Source organism: Astyanax mexicanus, chromosome 4, assembly GCF_023375975.1.
Source record: "Astyanax mexicanus isolate ESR-SI-001 chromosome 4, AstMex3_surface, whole genome shotgun sequence".
Lineage (NCBI taxonomy): Eukaryota > Metazoa > Chordata > Actinopteri > Characiformes > Acestrorhamphidae > Astyanax > Astyanax mexicanus.
Window position 1 is genome coordinate 11,810,233 of NC_064411.1, and position 18,976 is coordinate 11,829,208.

The window sequence follows — 18,976 nt, forward strand, 5'->3', positions numbered from 1 at the left end:
TATTTTGAACATGTTTAGTAGCTCTTTTAAACCATCACTATGCAGTTATAAGACTTTATTTATTACTGTATTTATTAGTGTATCTATTTTAGAACTAGAACATTTTTTAGCCGGGCTACATGAGGAATACGCGAAAGGGGCGTATCCCATACTGAGATACCGAATGAATGCTTGAAAGAGAACACAAATTACATTTAAGAAAAAAAAAAGAAAGAAATAAAACAAATTTACCGGAAGTGAAACACTTTTACTAGAACTGAAACATTTACATTGGTCAGTAAAAATGCAACTGCTTTGTTTGTACATTTAGCTAGGCTAGCTACAAATAATAATGGTCAGTAAAAGTGCAAATGCTGTATTTGGATATTTAGCTAAGCTAGCTACCAATTATAATAGTCAGTAAAAGAGGAAATACGGATGTTTGGACATTTAGTTAGGCTAGCTACAAATAATAATGTTCAGTAAATCAGCAAATTGCGTATTTGAACATTTAGCAAGCTAGCGAACAATAATAATAGTCATTAAAACAGCAAATGCTACATTTGTACATTTAGCTAGGCTAGCTACCAATAATAATAGTCAGTAATACATGAAATGCTTTGTTTATACATTTGGTCAGTAAAATAGCAAATGCTGTGTTTGGAAATTTAATTAGACTAGCTACCAATAATAATGGTCGGTAAAACAGGAAACACTTTGTTTGGACATTTACCAACATTAGCTACCAATAACTTTGGCCAACTTTGTAGTTGGTGAATGACTATGCTCTTCAAAAAAACAAAACAACACAACCCACAAGCACTCACAATAAAGAACTTAAACATATGAAGTTAAACACATGCTACTCTACCTTTGGAAGTAATTGTAAATGTAACCCTTTTAAGCCTGAACCATTAAAAAAATATATTTTTCTGAATTTCAATCTTAAATTGACTAATATGTTTCACTTCAACAAAATCCATTTCACTCTGAATTTCTCTGTTGGGTGCCTTTGAGTATTTAACAAGTAATAACAGAAGACAATCTCAGGCCTATAGGTTTCATGTCAAACTTATGTTGAAAAAAACACAATGAGATTGCAGATCTGCAATATAAAAATAGTTTATTAAAACACACAGATGAGTAAATATAGAGGTGAAGCAATATAAAGATAATAGTTTGTAGAGGATAAAAACAATCAAGAAACTACATGATTTGGATATTCTTAATAAATTTGGAGATTAAAAAACCTTCAGCAACATATAATATTCAATAAGGAAAAGAAAAGAGAGTAACTACAGCTTGAGCATTTTATTTAACCTCTGGAAAGGATTTTGTTGGCCTCTCTGCAGAGTCTGGATGCTCCTCCGGTCCACACGGCAGTACCCGGCACAGTGTCGTCTCTCTGCGGCTCTGGGTCTCACTTTTGGGAGCACTCTCTCTGGAATTCCTCAGCTGGTGTTTTCACTTCTTCTTTCATGCAGATGGGCCTAGCGGTTAATAGTATTAAGCTAAGCTATGCTAAGCTTAGGGAACTGAGGACGGCTTCCACAGAGTGAAAAAAGAGATACTAGAAATTCATAGAAATAATCAAATCTGCATATACTAGAAAGGGGATTAAAATCATAAGCTCTGAAGGTTTGGTCCAAAACATTTAGTTGCCAGCTAGGAATCCTACTCACTATGAAATCTAAATTTTAAAGACTACGTTTTTTCCATTCTTCAGAACTTAACCGTAACTTTACCGTAACTACCTTAAAAGCTCAGCTCTGTCTCACAAAGAATGTCCTGGAATATCGAACATACGAGAAAACATAACATGGAATTCAATAAACATGATCCCTGGGTAAGATTCATTTTGCTGAACCTGTAAAATCCATTGTTAAATTCAGTTCATGTTTGTTTCTGGTGGAACGTGTCCCAAGTGACAAAGTGAAACATTTGTGTAGGATAAGGTGTTCTGTCTGAAAGACTTACGATTTGCACTTTTAATTGCATGGATGGAGTTTTCTCTCCTGTGTGAATGCGCTGGTGTTTTTTGAGTTTACTCTGTTGATTAAAACTCTCCCCACAGTCTGAGCAGTGATACGGTTTCTCTCCTGTGTGAATGCGCTGGTGTTTTTTGAGAGTACTCTGTTCAGTAAAACTCTTCCCACAGTCTGAGCAGTAATACGGTTTCTCTCCTGTGTGAATGCGCTGGTGTTTTTTGAGAGTACTCTGTTCAGTAAAACTCTTTCCACAGTCTGAGCAGTAATACGGTTTCTCTCCTGTGTGAATGCGCTGGTGAATTTTAAGATGACTCTCTGCAGTAAATCTCTTCCCACAGTCTAAGCAGTGATACGGTTTCTCTCCTGTGTGAATGCGCTGGTGTTTTTTGAGAGCACCCTGTTCAGTAAAACTCTTCCCACAGTCTGGGCAGTAATATGGTTTCTCTCCTGTGTGAATGCGCTGGTGTTTTTTGAGACTATTCTGTTCAGTAAAACTCTTCCCACAGTCTGAGCAGTAATACGGTTTCTCTCCTGTGTGAATGCGCTGGTGTTTTTTGAGAGCACTCTGTTCAGTAAAACTCTTTCCACAGTCTAAGCAGCAATACGGTTTCTCTCCTGTGTGAATGCGCTGGTGTTTTTTGAGATGACTCTGTTGAGTAAAACTCTTCCAACAGTCTGAGCAGTGATACGGTTTCTCTCCTGTGTGAATGCGCTGGTGATTTTTGAGATTACTCTGATGATTAAAACTCTTCCCACAGTCCGAGCAGTGATACAGTTTCTCTCCTGTGTGAATGCGCTGGTGTTTTTTGAGATCACTCTGTTTAGTAAAACTCTTGACAGAGTGCTGATGTTTCTCCATGTCGGGACTTGGCTTCAATTGTCTGTTAAATGTAGCAAACTGTTTCAGTGTGTTCTGGAGATTCTTCAGGATGGCTTGTGCTTCACCTCTTTCAGCAGTTTAACACTGCTCTTTGATAAATATCCTGGTTGTTGGTGATGAATTTTAGGAGAACATTTTCATTTCTGAAAAACACAAAGAAAAATGCCATTGAATAATAAAAAGCAGGTCAATAAACTGAAGAGAACTGCCTAAATCAGTTACACTATACAGACAAAACTATTGGGACATCTTCATATTACCATAAAAGGGGGGCGCTGGTGGTCCTCTAGCCACCTGTTTAGCGCCTTTATAAGGACTGCCCACTGTTCAGACACTCTTGATTCTGTTCGGGTCTCACTAGAAACTGAGAACTTAAAGAAAGAAATAAAGAAAGAAGTAGTGATGTTACCCCTAAATCTTAAGCTTTGAGGCATGTGTTACAACCCTAATGGTCATAATTGCTGATTATTGTTTTTTTCTTTCTGTTTGAGTGTGCCTTCCTACTGCAGGTTCTGCGTGATGCCATTTAACCAAACTGGTTGGTCACCACCAGGAAATATTGAAAGTGGAAATATTGTATTTTCTTGGTCACAAAGATGTCATTGCCTTAGAGGTTAAAAGAAACTTACAACTTAAATAGAATAACAAAAGTTAAATATAACAACCAACTGTATAACAAGCAGACGAGCGCTGTGATTTAAAGAAAGATATATACATATTTAGAAATATGTGTATAAACAGTATAAATTGAAAGCAATTGACCAAATCCAATTAAAAGTGCCTGATGGGCATCTTAGCGTCTAGACGCCTAAAATCAAGTAATTTACAATAAAATAATTGTATGTTAATGTCTGTCTAGTATATGTTGTATGTTTCATCTCCCGGGCGTTAAAGACGGGACACGTCATAAGGTGCGATCTCGAAAGCACGACGTTAGACTTGATAAAAGAACATGAGAAAAAGAGAATACAGAAAAAGAAAACAAGTATAAGGAAACAGAGAAATATAATAAGAGCGACGCCAGAGAGAGACGCGTGCGCTAAAAAGAGTAAGAGAAAAAGGGGAAAAGACTTGGACACCCGTCTGTTTAACAGAGGGTAATAAGAAACTCAAGTCCGTCTCTCTGTTTCATGAGCGTAAGTTGAGACACTCTATCCTGACTGTTTACAGCAGAGATTGATTTTCACTCGTAGAAAAACGCTTAGTGCAGAACGCCACTGTAACTGACGGAGAGACGAGGGAAACTATCCTAATCGGCTAGTGGGGTATATGTTTTGTGTTGTCTGTTTACAGTCTGTCTTTAATAATGTCTGAGATCTCCATTTTTGTTAAAATATTAAAACAATGGCTGTGCAACATAGAGGTACCTATGATCATTCTGTGTAAATTATTATTGTCCCATGTATGAGTGTGTCAGTGTTGAAAGGGTTTGTGATGATTGATTCCCAGGAGAGAGGTGATTGCATGTATGTAAATGTTATTAGAAATGGTTGAATTTGATATATGTACATTATTGCTGTGCAATATTGCTGCATTGAATGAACTACACTAATTAGCACAGACGTGTGCTGAGAAGAGTTGTTAGAATAGTTACCTTGCTTGGTATCTGTTAACGTAAAGCCTAACAGGAAGTTTTGATAGAGTGTTGACAGAGAGAGAGAGAGATAAATAAATAACAGAGATCTCTAGAGACCAGGGAAAGGTAAATGTTATGTGTTTGTTTGTCACCGTCTTTGTTTAAAAGCATATGCTGTGGTTACCATCTTGAATGTTTTTAGTATATACAGAGCTCTAAATATATGTAAATTTATAAGCACAAAGCAAGAAAATACACAAGAATTAAATAGATATATGAGACAAGAGAAAAATCGCTAAAACAATAAATGTTTGTTTGTCTGTAAACTAGGGGTGTAACGGTATGCAAAAATCACGGTTCGGTACGTACCTCGGTTTTGGGGTCACGGTTCGGTACATTTTCGGTACAGTATAGGAACAAAATGCAGAACCATTTTCTTCCACAGCGTGTTGTTTATTTAACCAAAAAATTGCCAATATACAAACTGAAACAGTAAATAAATATAAAGTGCTGCTTGGTACCATTAAGTTACCAGCCTTAAGCTATATACCATATTTGCACTGCTGATATATACTATTTATACTGTCATTCCATCTCAATCACCATCAATATTGCACTATTGTCTTACGTATGTTTATTGTGTCTTGTTGTTTTGTACATATAGTGTCTCCCACTCTATTATACTATATATATTTTTCTTTTTTTTACTTATATTTATATATCTATTTCTCCCCACACTACTGCACATTGTTTTTGTCTCATGTATGTCTATTGTGTCCCTGCTGTATTGTACTCATAGTGTCTCCCATTCTCTTTTATTATATCTATTATCTGTACTTGCTGTAAAATTGGGAAGGAGAGTAACGTAATTTCAATTCTCTGTATGTCCTGTACATATGCAGTATTGACAACTACTTGACTTGACTTAAATGAAATATTCTCAAATGATTAACCAATGTTAAAAATTAAACAAAATAAAATTAAAAATAATAAATTGAATTCCCTTTAAACAGTAAACAAAACTTTCCACATGTAAAGTGCAGCACTCAGTTCCAGAATTCTAGTGTTACAGTATTCATTTTTACTCAATCTTCATATGTTTTGCCAAGAAAATCAGTTTGTCCACATTGTCAGCAGTGAGGGCAGATCTGCTGGCAGTTATAACGTCCCCAGCGCTTGAAAATACCCTCTATATACCCTCGATGCTATAAAAGCCCCAATGGATGCTGTAATGGCTTTAGCCCGATCTGAATTGTGATTGTAATGATGCCTGAACGCAGATATCAGTGGCGTTTGCACCACAGGCATCTTCTTTTTTGTCGCGGTAATTTTAGCACTTGGGTAGCTCTGTCTCAGATGACTTAGCATGTTTGAAGTGTTGCCCGAAACATAGCCGACCTCAGCAAAACAATAACGACATACCGCTTTCGTTTTATCCACTTGTCTTTTTCCGTCGCAGGTTTTCACTGGGAAACCGCAGTGCTCCCAAACGGGAGATTTTAAAGACAGGGGAGGATTTTCTATCTCCGTTTGGTCGCTAGCTTCTGCCATAATGTCAAAATAGTCTCCACCATTCTCTGATACAGCAGACGCGTGCACCTCGCAAATGTGTTTTGAAGAGTGGTTAGGAAAGGCTCGACTGATTGGTTCGCCGTGCGACGTCGCCCCCACATGGTCACAAGAGCACGAATCATGAAATAGTTGCTTTAAACATATCAAAGAACCTCCCCTTTACTACTACAATCACGTACTGGCATCTAATGAATATTAGATAGCCACATGTCGCGGCAGCCACAGACCTAGGGTAGAACAGGCGCTGTGTAGAACATATAAACTGACTGTATTCGTTCGGTACAGCACTGTACCGTACCGAAGGTCTGTTCGGTACGGTTCGGTACGAATACATTATACCGTTACAGGCCTACTGTAAACTATATGTTTGTTTTTGGGTAAAATGTGATTGTTGTGGGTACCACTTGGTAAGATTTTATAGAAATGTTACAGTAACTATTGAACCATTGGTAAATTTAAAGTGAGTTGTAATTAATATTTAAGTAATTGGTTCATAAGGGAGGAAAAATTGCTAAATCTTTTAAAGAAAATTATAGGGTTTGTAAGTGCTGACTAAACAAGGCACGTTTGGGATAATAAGAAATTAAGACTTTGACAGATAATTGATATATTAGACTAAAAAGCAAAACTGTCTGTGGATTTAATATTAAATGTATAGAATTTCTTACTATTACATCAAATACGAATTATATGCTTTTATGCCCAGCAAGCAATAAATAAAAACACACTGGGCCATGATAGGTTAGACGATAAACCATCATGAGCTTCTTTGAGCCCGAGCAGTACAGCTAATATAACGGGACAAAAACAGTTATTATAAATAGAAAATATTGATGTATTCCATAGACCCCAATACACTGTATTTAATGGTAATATAACTTTTATGAGCTCCTGAGCCGAGTCATAACGGTTGAGGAGACACAGACTGAGATATTCACGATAATGAGCCTTTTGGAGAGACAGAGATGTTTGCGGTTAAACGCTGATCAAAGAAGAGTGTTGAAAAATAAGCTCTGATCTACCTCTAAAGGGACAGAACAGTGAGTGTCACTGATAATTATACTAGTGAAGTGTTCAGTATTACTTATCAATGAAATGTGTTAAAAATGGATGCTAATAATTATGGAAACATGCTTATGAGCTTCAAATTTATATTGTTAGGGTGGTTATATAAGAATTATGACTATACTGAGATTGAATATGATTTAATGTTTCAGCCCTTGCTCAATATGTTTTACAAGTGAAAGTGTTATTTTCCTTGAAAAGTCGTTAGAAACTTAAGTAAGCTACAATTAATAGTACGTAAATAAATAACGAATGTTTATATTAGTCTATGTTTGCAAACAAAGCCATTACTGCCTAATAATATGTGCGTCTCTTAGTATATTCAATTTTACAGGTATTCAGTTAACCTCAGTTTGCAGAGAGAAGAAGAGACCGGGGGCGAGAGAGGGGCAGACAGGCCCTCACCCACACACACACACACTCTCACATACTCTCTTGCAAACACACACTGAAAAACACTCTTACACGCAGGCGGACAATACCTTTAACAATCACACCTATAGTTATATACGTTAGTAAACACCTATAACATGAAAGAGACCATGGAAGAATTTTAAATAACTATATGATTACAGAAGACCCAGTTAACTGAACCAAATGATAATGCTACTGATTAAAAAGAGTTTGTCACACAAGCTGCTGTCATTACTCTCTCAACAGCCATTCCTAATGATCTACAAGGTGCAACAGGCACGCAGACTACACCTAATGTTTCTGCTATTATTTTTAGGGAAAACAAAACTACTAAGTATTATGAAACAAATACAGCTGACCATATATTTACAACACATAACAGCTCCATTACTGTATTCAGAATCTTGATCAGTCAAGCTGGGAAGGTATATTTTGTGAAGTATATACTGGCATTGCTTGCTCACCAGCAGGTGTATGTGTAGATATTCCAACATCAGTTTATCAAATAATTGAGAAAGCTAGAGCAGACAACCCAGATACTTACTGAAACTGTATTAGCTGAGACTGATTGACTTCCCTTTAGAACAAGTAGACATCAACTTGCAGAAGTTTATTGATTGGCAAATTTTCATAGAAAGGAAGTTATCAGGCTTCTGAAACAGCTGATGTTCAGTTGTTTAGCAAATATTTGATCTTAAATTTAAGGGTGTTTCTGTCCTATTCCAGACATTCTTATGCAATCTTATACAAATTAACACTGGTTCAATTACATTTGGTCTAACCAACAACAGTTTCTGAATCACACCAACACTACCTCAGAAACTTTAGGTGAACAATTAGATGCCACATCTAAAATGGCACTCCAAAACAAGTTCGCAACTATTAAAATTAGGGCACCAGATGATGGTGTCTGTGTGTTAATTGGAGATGAGTATTGTTTCTACATAACAATGCATATCGGGCCAGACGGCAACATTATTAAGGTTATGTCTAAGACTGATTGAGGGATAAACATGTCGGTGATTGACGTATTTGGCTGAAAATAATCTAAAATTAAGTGACTAAACTCACATTGTTATATTGTACCAACTGTTATATATCCAAATGTATACATGTTCGTGTAGATTTTGTTTCTTGAAATGTACACTTATTTACTAATTTATGGTCTTGCTGACTAGAATTGTTGTATGATGTGACATGAATGTTATTGTGATTAAATTAAAAGGGATCTAAATGTGATAATGCAAGTCAAATTATCCTGCTTCTTTCACACATGGAAAGACTTTAATCAAATTCTTTCAATATGGAAAACCTTCTAAAAAGAGTACCATAAATAATGTGACCTTTGCTGGTACTATTCCTCATCTGTCACGTTGATGAGGTTATGATAACTTACAAAATCCTTATTTTTTCATTCTGAAACTCACACCATAAGACATGGTGTCACACCATATGACAGATCACATCACACAACAATCTGAATGCAAAAATCTGTATTATCTGCATTCAGCTAACAAATGAACTTGGTTTGGCAAATGACTGAAACCATTTTCGGTTACAGCAGAAACACAAAATTGTTGAAGAACAGGTGAATCATGCTCAACATAGAAGACATTAGCTACTCCACTTACTGTATTCATTACACTTTTAATTTAAACCTGTTGAATGTTAGATACAGGAATTCTATTTTTTTTTTTTTAGTAAATCATTGAATTTTTTGATTGAATGAATATTATTGACATGAAAATAAGCCAAACGATGGTGGATCTGAAAGCTGTTGATGTATAATTATAAACAGTGGGCTAGTAAATATTGTGACACATTTTGGTTTCTTCTTAAAACACAAACTGAAGACTCATGTGTTTATGATATATGACTCTACTATTATGTGTTTATGATATATGACTTTACTATTAGACTATTTTGTGCTGAAACTGAATGTTCAGGTGTGCTATAGTGAACTGCAACTGTGTCAGATGAGCGAATGCTATACAAGTATTAAATTTGTGAATAATATGTTATAAACATGAGTTAAAAGGACAACTGCCCATTTAAAAATAATAACAATGATAATAATTAATTAATTAATAAAAATGTGATATGGCATGGCACCATATGACATTCATTTTTGGGACAAAATGTTTTTGTTAGGGGTGGATTATCAATACATGATTGCTAAATAAATTACTTAATTTGTTTATTTGTATTACAGATCTAACTTTGTGAAATGTGATTGGGACAGTCACTTCATATAAGCTTTTTCTGGTTTGATTGTAAATTATAAGAAATTAAATGTTAACCCCCATTAATGCTCTGTAAGTTCATATAAAACAGCACTTTGTACACACTCATCAAAGTTTTTACATATTCTTCTGTAATTCATCTATATATATTTGACACACCCATGTACAAAACTCACAGGCTGCTCAATTTCTTTGTTTTTCCTGGTTATTTTCTGGTCAATAGAACGCCATGTTAATGACATTGGGTATGATTCTTTCGTATGTTATTTTATTTTGATGTTTGTTTTGTTGTGCCTTGTGTTAAAATTTTGGTTAAGCAAAATATTTCTGGTTTTACTGTCCAATGCGCTGTGATTATTTTCCTTATTCTTCTAATGTCGAACTGACTTGTCATTTTATGGCCTACGACCCTTTCCCTGGAGACTACGGGTCAGGGTGAAGTGCTAGTAACCTCTCCCTTGACCTGCACCGTGCCTTTCTACGTGGCGTAAAGTCACAAAAGGCGGAAGACCATCGTTTTACCTTTTTTGCTACTTCCTGTTTTCTGGATTTGAACTTTGTACTCATTTCTTGATCTGCATTTCTTCTCCAACTCTGTGGACTACATAATCGAGCACCCTTTGCATTTTTGTCCCATTGCTCCATTATTTGACATTATAGTTTGTTTATTGTATTCCACGAGTGCCTTTCACTGTTTGGTGAAATGTTTGACGTTGGATATGTATATTGTGCGAAAGGGGGGACAGGCTTAATTTGGATCACTTGTCTACTTTGACGGGCTTAATTGGCTTAAATTGACTATCCCAATACACTCTCAACCGAGGCGTGAAGAGGAGCCCCTTACATCGGTGGGGCCTACGGTGTGTGCATTGTTTTGGTTAGATTACACAAATCTCATAGGGGAACTATGAGATAATCTGTTTCAGGTACGACCAATTGACCTGTGACTGCCTGATCAGTTATTGCATCTGGTTCTCAGGGGGGGCTTCCTAACCTTGACTTCGTTCGGGGCTGGCTTGCCTATACCTTGGCTCCTGGTGTAGCCTGCTGTATCATAGGCTCCGGTTGGGTTGCTATTGCCTGATGCCATGTTTAACATGCCACACTATGCTCGAGCAGTCGCCATTTCTACAACTGAGGTGGGGAATGTGGGGTAACAATAATTTATAAAAACCTGTAACAAATGGCCATCTTAATACTCAAGATGTGTACACTCTTTCAGGACCTGTCTGACCCTCCTGATGGACAATATATTATTATTTGACTTTCATATATAATCATTTATTAACATACCAATCATATATACTCATCAATTTATATATCCTATGTATGTAATCCATTTTGTTGATCCATATCATGTGTGAGTCTTCATACCTTTTGTAGTTACACCATCTTTTATTCATCTGTTTTGGTGTTATAGATGCTATGTATAATCATGTATTTCCTACTACTCTGTCATATTTACTCGCATTTATGCATGCAAATCGTGTCAAATCAACATGGCTTAATATGGGCTTGGGACTTGCACCTTAAAAATTTTAAAACTTAGTTCAAAACTTGATCTTTATTTACTAGATAACAGCCAATCACTTAACCAATCCCACCACAATTGATGCGTGGGATAAATCCCACGCAAGGGGGGAATGTGGGCCCTAAATTGATCAATATATGCTATATTACCTTTATAATAGTATACTTGGATAAAAAGTCTAGAGTTCACTAAGTTCTGTTAAAACAGGTGTCTGACCCTTTCTCTGAGGCCTGTACAGTCTGTACCAAGGCGTGAGGTGCTGGTCGAGGCGACCTTGGGTTTTGTCTGACTTCAGCTGAAAAAGCCCAGACGTTGCTCAAGGTCAGCTTTCTCTCACGAGAAGAGTGCCCAAGTGAAGGACAGGTGTGCCGAAAGCCCCCACCGTTGTTCACCCAGATACTGTATAAAAGAGCATGTATTCCCGTGTGTTGTCAGAAGACTGAAGCTTCCTGACCCTATCTGGCTGACTTCAAGAACAATAAAAGATCAACTTAGAACTTCGGAAAGACTCGTCTTCTCCTTTCTTTAAACTTGAGGCACTCGTCTGTTTTATCTTCTTTCTTTTGAACTTAAAACTTTTATATTGATGCATGACTAGATACGTTCTAGAGCTCATTTAAGCTAGCCCAGGCTTCCCTTTCTGGGAGGCCTAGAAGAGTCGTGAAATAACCCACGACATTTCCAACATGGCTCCTGTGTGTTCCTGGTTCCCTGCCGGTCTATGCAAAGTTTGTGGCCGGTTAAAGTGTTAGAACTAAGCTGATGGTAAAATCATGTTCTTTGGTGTGAACACTGTTGTGTCTGGTCTCTCAGTGGGGAGAAAATAAGCTTATTCTTACAAGTTCTCCCAGTGGGAGAAAGAGTTTATTTTTCTATGTTTTCTCTTGGTTTGTTTAATTAGGGAGTTAGGTTAGAGATTTGTATTTCATTTTCTTTTCTTTGTTAGGTAAGTTTGTTTTCTTAATCTTTAAATTAGTTTTGTTTTGTTTATTATTTTTTCTTTCATCCCTAATTGTTGCCTCCCCTTTGACCTAAGCCTTGTATTCTTTACAATTTGTTAAATAAACTAAACCTTTTGACTAACAGGAGTATGTGTGGTTGGGGAACCAGGAGGGCATGGGGGCCTCTTTTTTCTATGTTACAGGCTGACCTAGACCAGGTCGTAACACATGTGCCGGAAAAACAACACGCATTACTTTGAATCACAGTGCCGATGCTTGATTCGTTCTACACTGATCACGTGACCAATGCTGTCCAAATCCTTTTCCTTTACACTAATTTATAAAAGATCCCATACATATTAACCAAACCTGATTTTTTTTTACAACTCCTGATAACAGTTCATTATTTTCCACCACATTAGGTTCAGGCTAACAGTGATGGGCACTCCTGAGTTCAAGACATGTTTTTTTTTTTTTTTGGTATATGTAGATCAAAATCCTTTAAATATAAAAAAACACAAATGAAAATTTGGTGAGAAATGTAAATGTTATTGTGATTTTTACCCAGAGAAACTCAGTCAATATAGTGGACACGGTGGCAAATCACAGCATCGGTTTAAAGCCCAACTTCATCTGCAGAGCCAGAGAGCAGCATAAGCTCTACACCAGCAGATTCAGAGCAGCAGCTCCAAGACCTGCTGCAGTTTTACAGAAGCTAACATTACCCACAATTTTATCAACTCTAACTAAAGCCTGTAAACCAGCTATCTGAACAAAATGAATCTTGTTTTTAGTATTTGTCCATTAGCTCACTCAAGCTTATGAATTAACATTTTCCCTGAAGTTTCCATTCCACCTTAAAGATCATCACTTCTTATCAGTTGTTGTGGAAATGTAGCTATACGTTTAGTGAATAATAACTTCAACATTTCACATAGTGTTTATCTTTTTTCTGAGCATGTAATATTAAAAGCAGTGAACCTTCTCTCATGGTTTTACTTTCTACAAATGAGATTATGTTACGTTCTCCCTCTTCAGAACAAAGTAAAAAGCCTGTGAGGGAAAAAAAGTATTTGTGTAAAAAGTCTGTGATTTGTCTTCAGATGGGAAGAGTCAGACTTTAGTCTGTTAAAAGTACTGTAGTCATGTAGTGTGTAGCATAACACAGACTACACTGCTCAACATCACCAGACTGAGAGAGTTTTCACCTGTTTGAATACTTTGATTTGATTTGAAGATATTTAGATACTTTGAATGATCCTCTGTGAACAAGAATAATAATCCAAATCGTGATCTGACCGTACAGCCAGTGTCATATCTCTGATAGTCCCCTCACATTCTGTGCTGTGAGGTCAGTTCAGTGCGCTGTAGCATTAGCTTAACACTAGCAATATTCTAATTACAACACTTAAACAATCTCGTAATTCAGAGGATCCAGTGATGTTCAGAAGGAAAATGTGCACAGATTTAAACGTGCAGAATCCTAAACGTGAATTTAGCACAAAATGTGATAGAGGTGAGTTTTTGAAAAGCCCGTTCATTTTTGCCATTTACAAAAACAGTTCAGACATGGAACCCCAAATATGGAAATAAACAATGTCACCGACTTCAAAATGACACAACTAAAAAGGCCTATAGGCTCTTTTCACGTGGCTGCCATTTCTAATTGAAAGTGAGCCTATGATGGGAGAAGGTAAGTCCACACTCAACAATGGTGTGGAGCACATATCTTCAGCTCTTACCACGTTTAAGCACGAACGAGCTAGAAAAAAAGGGCTGAAGAGGGATGTTTATTAACAAAAACAGTTTTGTTAAAAGAATACAGCAACTGTATAGACGAGTACATCACTAATATCAAGTGTTAAGGTTTTAGCCATCATTAGCTTAGCTCGCTAATGCTAGCTAGCTGGGGCTAGCCCGACTCTCAAAGCCCGGTGACCAGTGCTGCTAACCCGACTCTATAAAGCCTGGTGAACATTATGTAACTATATAAATATAATATTCTGGAAACCTTAGTTCTTTAAAAAAAAATTCTAAAGCATTAGCAGCTTTATTGACAATTAATAACTAGCTAACCTAGCTTTAATTTATAAGTTATAACTAGCTAACCTAGCTTTAATTTATTAGTTATAACTAGCTAACCTAGCTTTAATTTTAAAATATATAAATTATATAATTTATTATAATTAGGTAACCTAGCTTTATTCTATACATTATAACTTTCTAACCTAGTTTTAATTTAAATACCTAACCTATAATTAATTTATAAGTTAAAACTAGCTAACCTGCAGCATTAGCAGCACTGTTCACCGGGCTTGGAGAGTTGAGCTAGCCCCAGCTAGCTAGCATTAGCGAGGTTATCTGATGTTGGATAAAACCTTAACACTTCTTCGATATTAGTGATGTACCACTCTGTACAGTTGCTGTATCCTTTTAACAAAACTGCTCTTGTTAATAAACATCCCTTTTCAGCCCTTTATTCTAGATGGTTCATGGTTAAACGTGGTAAGAGCTGAAGATATTTGCTCCAGAACAGAACATTTACATTAATTTAATAAACAGAACCACAACATACCTGCACATACACAACCAAAATAATCCCAGACGATTATTAAGCATCTGAAACTGCACATATATCTATAAAATATGAAACAGAAGTAAATACAGCACATGAACACACATTTTCAGGCTCAGTCACATGTAGTGTTTTGGCGCTGAAACGGCTGTAACTCAGAGCTGATAACCCGACCGGGGCAGAAATAATTAATTATTAGGTAAAATATGCTTCAGTACCCGCTAAAAATGCACCGAAGAGTGACTAGAACAGATATAAGAGCTCATTTTCCCAGTAACTTTTCTCAAAATATTTATATTTGCTTAAAACAGCACTTTTTCACGGAGCTCCTCAGCTCTGTTTACCTCCTGCGATGCATTCAAGCACCTCTGGAGCTACGGGGGGGCGCGGAGGGACAATTAATAAATATAAACACGTAGTTGTCTTGTTGGTGCAGAGAATTGTAGTTCAAAATAGAATCACAGCAAAATAATGACCTTTTTACTGTTACAACACATCAACCAACCTCCAACAAGAGAGAGAGAAACTTCTCCTTACCTTCTGTAGTTCAGCTGATCCTGCTCTTCCTCCTCTCCAGCTACAGACCCCGGAAGCTCAGCCTCATCCGGGTTATGGAGAGCCCCGCCCCCTCCCCCGCTATATAACATTATACCCCATCACCGCTAGAGGGAGCCCGCGAGGGAGTCCTCAATGCATGGAGCTGAATGGAGCTAAACAGCTAAAACTCTCATTTAAAACACTGTATAACTACTTCTCTGGGGTTTTCCTTTAATTTTACAAAGTAGAACAAAGTATTTCACTAAAATAGGAAAAAAAATACCCCTATATTTCCATTTTCTACAACTAATGTTTTTATTCAGTAGATTTACTAGCATTACTGCTACTGATGCTGGAGTTACATACAGAGCTCATTTAAAATGATTAAAACTGCAGTTTATAAGCTTTAATAATTATATCTGCATAATAAAACAGTTATATTTGTTCTGTTTTGGAGAAATTAGTAAAAAGAATTCTATAATGTATCAAACATTTATTTTTATGTTGTTTTTTTTACATTATTAATGTTTTATACTTTTTAGAATAAAAAAATGTTTTTATACATTTCAGTCTCTGTCGAGTGGCTTGAGATTCAGAGCAGATTCTGAAGTGAGCTTTTTCCTCTATAGAGATTCTCTGATTGCTCCTTGCTCCTCTATAATTCCAACAAATAGCACTTACTAATAATTACTATGGAAAGGTCAGTGCTGTTATTTGAGTACCTATTGTGACATTGATTCCAGTAGACCTTTTTTATCTAAATTTCATTTACATTTTTGTTGCATTTACCTTTTTGATGTCCTGCAGATTTTAACAAAAGCAGATCATACTGCAGCAGATCTTTTGTCTAATTTTAACTCACTTGATCATACCTGTCAAGTTTTAGATTTAAAAATAAGGGATATTTTACTCTGTCCGCTTAAAGCCGTCCCACCAGCCCAACGAAGGTAAGGTATCCCTTACATTTTAAGACAGGTTTACAAAAAATCTAAAATAACCACATGTGAACCACTTACACACTACAAATAGATGATCAGAATCCGAAATGTTGTGGACATTCCTGCATATGTCATTCTTTTAATACAGCCAAATTAAAAACCTCTTTCTATATATTTTTTAAAAAGTTAAGATTTCATGTCTTTTTGGTATAAATGCACTCTTTTATATGATATATTTTTTATTTATTTAATGGATTTAAAATTGAACAAAGGGTGCACAAATTCTGCAAAATTAATCTTTTAATCACTCCACCCCTGATCAGTTTAGTTCATTTCGGTCCTCGCCACATTTCTAGTTCACAAGCTGTAATTTTTTTATTTTAAAAGGTTTAATCTGTGTGTTTTATTTCTGAGACGAGTATTTTTAAGCAGCTATCAGAAAAATCTCATCACAGTTTACATGATTAGCCTACCCTTACCTTTCTTTTAGAAAAATCGCTGAATATCCAGATATGTTTTAACATCAGCTGCTCCGACTAGCTGCCTGAACTCACAGCGACGGGGGGCTTCCCCACCCTCCTTTGCAAGCTGATTGGCTGTTTCTCCTGAAAGGCGGGACTTTCTCCTTGAACCGCCTCCACGATTAGTTAAGAGACACAGAGCGGTCAGTGCCCTGTCTCCTCAATAATATATATATTTTTAATTGTAATATAATACGGGAAATCTACGGGAAAATACTAATACGGGAGGACGGCGAGAAAGAGGAGTAAAATACGGTAGTTTCCCGGCCAAAACGGGAGACTTGACAGGTATGCTTGATGAATATTCAAATATACAAATTTAAATAAATAATAGCAATAATTGTGCCTGTGAATTTAGGCACTGATCATGTTTAACAGCCTCTGCTCAACATTGATAACAGGTAAAAGACATTTAAGAATCTCTAAATGTGACAGAGTGTCAGAGTTTCTTACACATCATCATCCTATGCTCTATTAGGCACCATCGTGCCAGTTGGTGCTTGAACCTGCTTATTGCCTCTTGCAGCTATATTTAGTTTTAAAACTTGCGTTTGCATATGAATATCAAGTGTGAAGTACCCTTCTATACAGAAATCAGGATGGTCCATTGTGATGTCAGAGAGTGATTTTACAGGGAGGAGCTGTGAATGACCTCAATTTATGGAAAGCTTTCAGAATACATAAATAGTAAGACTTTAGACAAGGTGAGCAACAAACAAGATCTGCTGCAGTACGATCTCCTTTTCAAGAACCTGCAGGACATCAAGAAGGTAAATGCAAAGAAAATGTAACCATAATATTTTTAATTAAATTTAGATAAAACAAAATTTCTACCAGAATCAATGTCACAATTGGTGCTCTAACAACAGCACTGATCTTTCCATAGTAATTAGTAAGTGCAATTTTTTTTGTTATTTGAATAGACACTATCAACCAAACACATTTTGCTGAAAAATCTGTGCACAAATTTGGACTACAGAATTATGCATGAGTGTAGTAGTCTATGTGTAATGAAAGGCAGGTGTAATTCTCCCTCCAGTACTGGTCTGTGGAGCAGTTGAACTGTATTCTCTGGAGTGATTGTTCTCCATCCAATACATGGCCTCACTAATTCTCTTGGTGCTGAATAAACTCATCTCCTATTAGCAATGCTCCAAAATCCAGTAGAAAGCCTTCTCTGCACAGTAGGAACTTTATTCTATTAAAAGCATAAGTTAAAACTTCAGTTAATACCCCTGATTTTAGAAGAATGGACAGTGCCAATACTTTATCAGTCTCATTGGTAGTTTGTAAAATGCATGGAATTTGTATTGGTCTTTTGTCCTCATTTAACTCTTTCCATTAATTTCATTAAAAATATATATTCTAAATTGAAATGTAAGTGCAAACAATTTGGGGCATCACTTGAAGTTTACCATCAACAGTGAGGACCAAGTCCATCTGGTACAACTTTAGCATTTATTACATACAGTGTTAAAAAGGTTGTATCAATTTGGTGTAAATGTTTGAACAGTGTTAACTTGCATGGTAAATTTTGTCAGTACTAATTTGAATTACCATGGTGACCATCACAAAGTGAAGCATTTATTATTTAATACAAGGAGTAACTGCTTCTCTTTGGGGTGGTCAAAATGGTACCATTGGTCAATTAAGTGACAGCTCACCTTATTCAGTTAATTTTCAGTAATCAAAGTTTAATATTAAATTTTAAATTAAATATGGACTACATGATTGTATTATATTATATACCAATATAACTAGCCAAATTAAGAATCACTTGTTAACATAGGGTTTATTGATGTAAAGCACTCTTACATATTGAAATAATCCTCAAGATTTCTTAGTTCTAATGGATATTTTGTTAAATAGTTAAAAAGAAATGTCACAATTCCTACTTTAACCATAGTTCTGACCTTTGAGTAAAATTTGGTAAGTTCTATTTGTTGGGGTAGTTTTAAGTGGCTCAAGCAACCAGATGTGTTTGTCTTATATTTCTACACAGAACCTGATATAATCTGGCCCAAATAGTCTCAACATCAGTAACTTCTTCCTTTAATATGTACAAAACTTTCTGTCAAAATTGGCTAATATTTTGTAGTAGAATGAGAATGCTTGCTGGACTCATTTTGAAAAAGTAAAAAAAAGTTTTTATCATTCTATAAACAAATAAACTCAAGGTGAGCAACAAACAACATCTGCTGCAGTATGATCTCCTT

General features: G+C 36.1%; 1 protein-coding gene across 1 annotated transcript; it reads right to left on the reverse strand.

Moving 5' to 3' along the window:
- Positions 1 to 1,085: 1,085 nt before the first annotated feature.
- LOC125801369 (zinc finger protein 501-like) lies at positions 1,086 to 3,361 on the reverse strand. Its single transcript, XM_049477984.1, has 2 exons — positions 3,108 to 3,361; positions 1,086 to 2,990 (listed from the first exon to the last, which is right to left on the reverse strand). Exon 2 carries the CDS (start codon positions 2,824 to 2,826, stop codon positions 1,873 to 1,875), a length of 954 nt encoding a protein of 317 aa, XP_049333941.1. The 5' UTR covers positions 2,827 to 2,990; positions 3,108 to 3,361; the 3' UTR covers positions 1,086 to 1,872.
- Positions 3,362 to 18,976: the final 15,615 nt, after the last annotated feature.